The 3290-nt window shown below is 53.5% G+C and overlaps 1 protein-coding gene across 1 annotated transcript in view; it reads left to right on the forward strand.

Moving 5' to 3' along the window:
* VDBG_05973 (RSP) overlaps nucleotides 1-2502 on the forward strand; it is a gene marked incomplete at both ends in the record, with an annotated part of 3812 nt that extends 1310 nt beyond the window's left edge. The window contains 4 exons of the mRNA XM_003003485.1: nucleotides 85-402; nucleotides 711-929; nucleotides 983-1217; nucleotides 1262-2502. Coding sequence (XP_003003531.1) covers nucleotides 85-402; nucleotides 711-929; nucleotides 983-1217; nucleotides 1262-2502 — 2013 coding nt within the window. The remainder of the gene's footprint in view (nucleotides 1-84; nucleotides 403-710; nucleotides 930-982; nucleotides 1218-1261) is intronic.
* Nucleotides 2503-3290: the final 788 nt, after the last annotated feature.

Below are 3290 nucleotides of genomic sequence, written 5' to 3' on the forward strand. Positions count from 1 at the left end.
ACATCGGCGATGTTCGTTTCCTCATGAATGTGAGCACGCGAGAGTGTGTTGGCTTGTTCGTTCTTTGATGCTGACGGCATTTAGGTTTACGTCACGCTTCTCGCTTCTCTTCCAACGCTGCCGCTGGGAATGCGTTCTTCGATTAATCGTAACCTCACAGATATTATCCAGTTGCACGAGGAAATCCTCAGTGATCTTCATCGCGTTGTTCCAGACTCGGAGTATGCGCTGCCTGACTTTCCTCGGCCTCTGGCTGCGTCCACAGGTCACGGCCACCGAAGATGGCGCAGCCTCGACGCCGTTCCGGAGCACCGCCACCCCGCGCCATGGGCCAGAGATGCACCAGGCATTGGATCAGAAGCTCAAATAGCAGGTGATGTTGCGAGAGTTTTCAGCAGGAAGGTATGGAGTCCTGATTGTCAGCCTCTTTCATGGAGAAACATCTGACGTCAACAGATGAACCAGTTCTTCATCTATGAAGAATATGGAGCTAAGTATGAGATGATGATCAAAGACGTGGCTTCGACACAGCGCAAAATGCCACACTGGGAGGATTATCAAAAGGGATTGGAGGCTTTGGCATCCTCTTTGGGTCCCGTGAACTCCCGGTTCGACCAGTCGAGGAAATCGCTAACTATTGGAGATCTTCTTGTCAAGGTGAGTAGACTGCGTTATATTGTTGGGGGGGCTATGTCCTGATCTATGTGTAGCCGATCCAAAGGATGTGTAAATATCCTTTGCTTTTTGCCGAGCTCCTCAAGTACACCCCTGTAGTCGATGACCCAAATTCTCATATGGAGGTCGAAAGTGCTCTGTTACGGCTTCGAGAGGCAACAGCCGAAATCAACCGTGCCACGAATGACGCCTTTATGAGGACCACCCTGCAAAAGACATGGATCTTACAGGATCGTCTTGTCTTCGTTGATCAAGTAAGTTTGGGACGATTCTCGAAAAGAAGTAGGGTGGGCTAACCTTAGCATAGCGCATCGACGCGGCGACGAAGACCAGGATACGTTCATTCGGCCACGTCGAACTTTGCGGTGCCCTTCACGTCTGCTGGCAGGCTCATGAGGGTGTTTGTGGCCGATACATGGTCTGCCTTCTCTATAATGACGTGCTGTGTCTGGCGTCGGCAGGCAAGGCTGATCAGATTTACACAATTGAGGCATGCATCAGCCTCAATGGCATCAAAGTTGAAGAGCCTGATAATGGTCGAGGTACGTCACCACTTGGTTGGCCCAGCTCCTCTAAAAGTCCACAGAACTCACAATTTCGATAGGACTACAGTGCCACACTGCACCTTTCTCGTGGAAGATCGTCTTTGAGTGTGATTCTCAATTGTACGAAATGGTCATGACGGCATGTAATCCCCGAGAACAAGACGAATGGCGTGGCCGTCTGGAGCAGTCAGCGAAGGAATGTCAAGAGCAATCCGATCCCAACCTGTTGTACAGCTCAATGTCGCTCGACATTCGAAGCCTGGGCACAGTCTTTGGAAAACCAGGTCAGTCCGAGTCTTTCTCCCGCGCGATGTTTTTTCAAGTGACTGAGTACGAATTAGGTACGGTGGCACGACGCATTTCCATGCATCGGGCGATGACCATTGGCTCGAAAACACCTCTGTGCCAAGTCATTTTGAAGAACACCAGTGACGTTCGCGAGGCACCTGCATTGCCTCTGAACCCAACGATCAACAGATCGCAGTCGCTCTTATCAACCTCTGCATACAGAGTGCCGGTGCTGGCACCGCATCGTGCCGAGCGCGCGCGACTCGAAGCCCTGCTGTCGGATATCTGGAGTCGTGACGTTCTCCCTTTCCCTAGCATGACAGGGAGGTCGAGGAGTGAGAATCTTGTCAGAAGCTCCGCGAGCACTATGATGCGGAAGCTGAGTGTCACAAGCATTACTAGTTCTTTTACGAAGCGGTCGAACAGTGTTGTGAGCATGACGAAACTCATCGGCGAAGACGAGGCTGCCGATGTTCTCGAAATGCGGAGACCAGTATCCAAGTTATCGAGAGTGAGCAGATCATGGACCGAGCAAGACGGCGACCTCCAGACCGGACCGACCTGTGGCGCCATTTTGCATCGGATTCGGGACGAGTCCGAGAAGAAGGATTCAGGCAGCACGGCCACGGGGGTTGCGTTGGCTCCGACGCCAATCGAAGTTCTCGGTCAAGGGAGTGCAGAAGCTCAACACCAAGACGAAGATGTTGAGATGAGAGACGTCGGCCGAAGGGACATCAAGACGCTACAGGAGTCCCCAACAGGCAGCCGCACTGTCAGGAAGGGCACAAGAAGGGGTAGGCCGGTGCCACCAACCTCCCGACCCTGCTCAGCGACACCCACCGGTTCGGTGAAAGAGGAGCCCTGTCCTATGGCAGCCAAACGGGCTGCGAAGAAGGCCAAACTTGCGCACGGGGCGGGGCCTAGCCGGTGGGGCAAGGTCGGCGTGCTCAACAGAGACGTAATGATACAAGGTATTCGCAGTTTTTTCCGTTAGAGGCAGCAGGTCCAACCAACATGTGGACTCGGAGGGCTGCAGAAGAGGGTGAACCCCATACGTGTAGCATTCATAATACGGTGGAGGATGGGTTTGATGACTGATCAAGGGCGTTTGGATTGCATGAGCATGAGATATATGGCTGGATGGCTTTTTGTCCCTTTTCACTATGGCTTATACCCCTTACCGGACAGGGAGACTGGAAAACTCATAGATTTACCCTCCTTATTATTAATGTCACGGCAGCGCACAAGAGCGGCTTTCAAACACGGGTGTGACCTAGGCGCAAGGTTGATATCGGGTCGTCGCCCGACTGGCACACTGCACATCAGCTAAGGAGCTTGAGCCGGCTGCCATTCAGGGGAAAGGCCGATGACAGGCGATGATCTGCGGGCTGGCAGGGGCAGCTCAAATGTGGGATGTCACATGAAGCGGGTGCTCAGAACGGAAATGGAGCCGGCCGGCCGGTCTGTTTCGTTGTCTTTCCAGTACTGGCACGTAGGTAGGCAGGTAATTGGAAATGACGTAGCGGCTGGGGGGTGGGGGGTGCTTGGACCAGTTCAATTAATTTCAAGCTTGCCCAGCGGGCCAGGTCGAAAAGGAAAGAAATCATGAGGAAAGATGTCGCGGGGCGGGGCAGTGAGACAGTGTGTTTGCAGCACTGTGAGGCTGGACAGGCAGGCTGGCGGGGCAGAGAGGGGCCGTTAGTCAAACCAGGTGTACCGTAGAAGCTCGATGCCGAGATGATGACGTAGTGTGACCGCAAGCTGGCAAGAGCTTCCACCATG

The sequence above is a fragment of the Verticillium alfalfae genome, genomic scaffold, assembly GCF_000150825.1.
Source record: "Verticillium alfalfae VaMs.102 supercont1.7 genomic scaffold, whole genome shotgun sequence".
NCBI classification, from domain to species: Eukaryota; Fungi; Ascomycota; class Sordariomycetes; order Glomerellales; family Plectosphaerellaceae; genus Verticillium; species Verticillium alfalfae.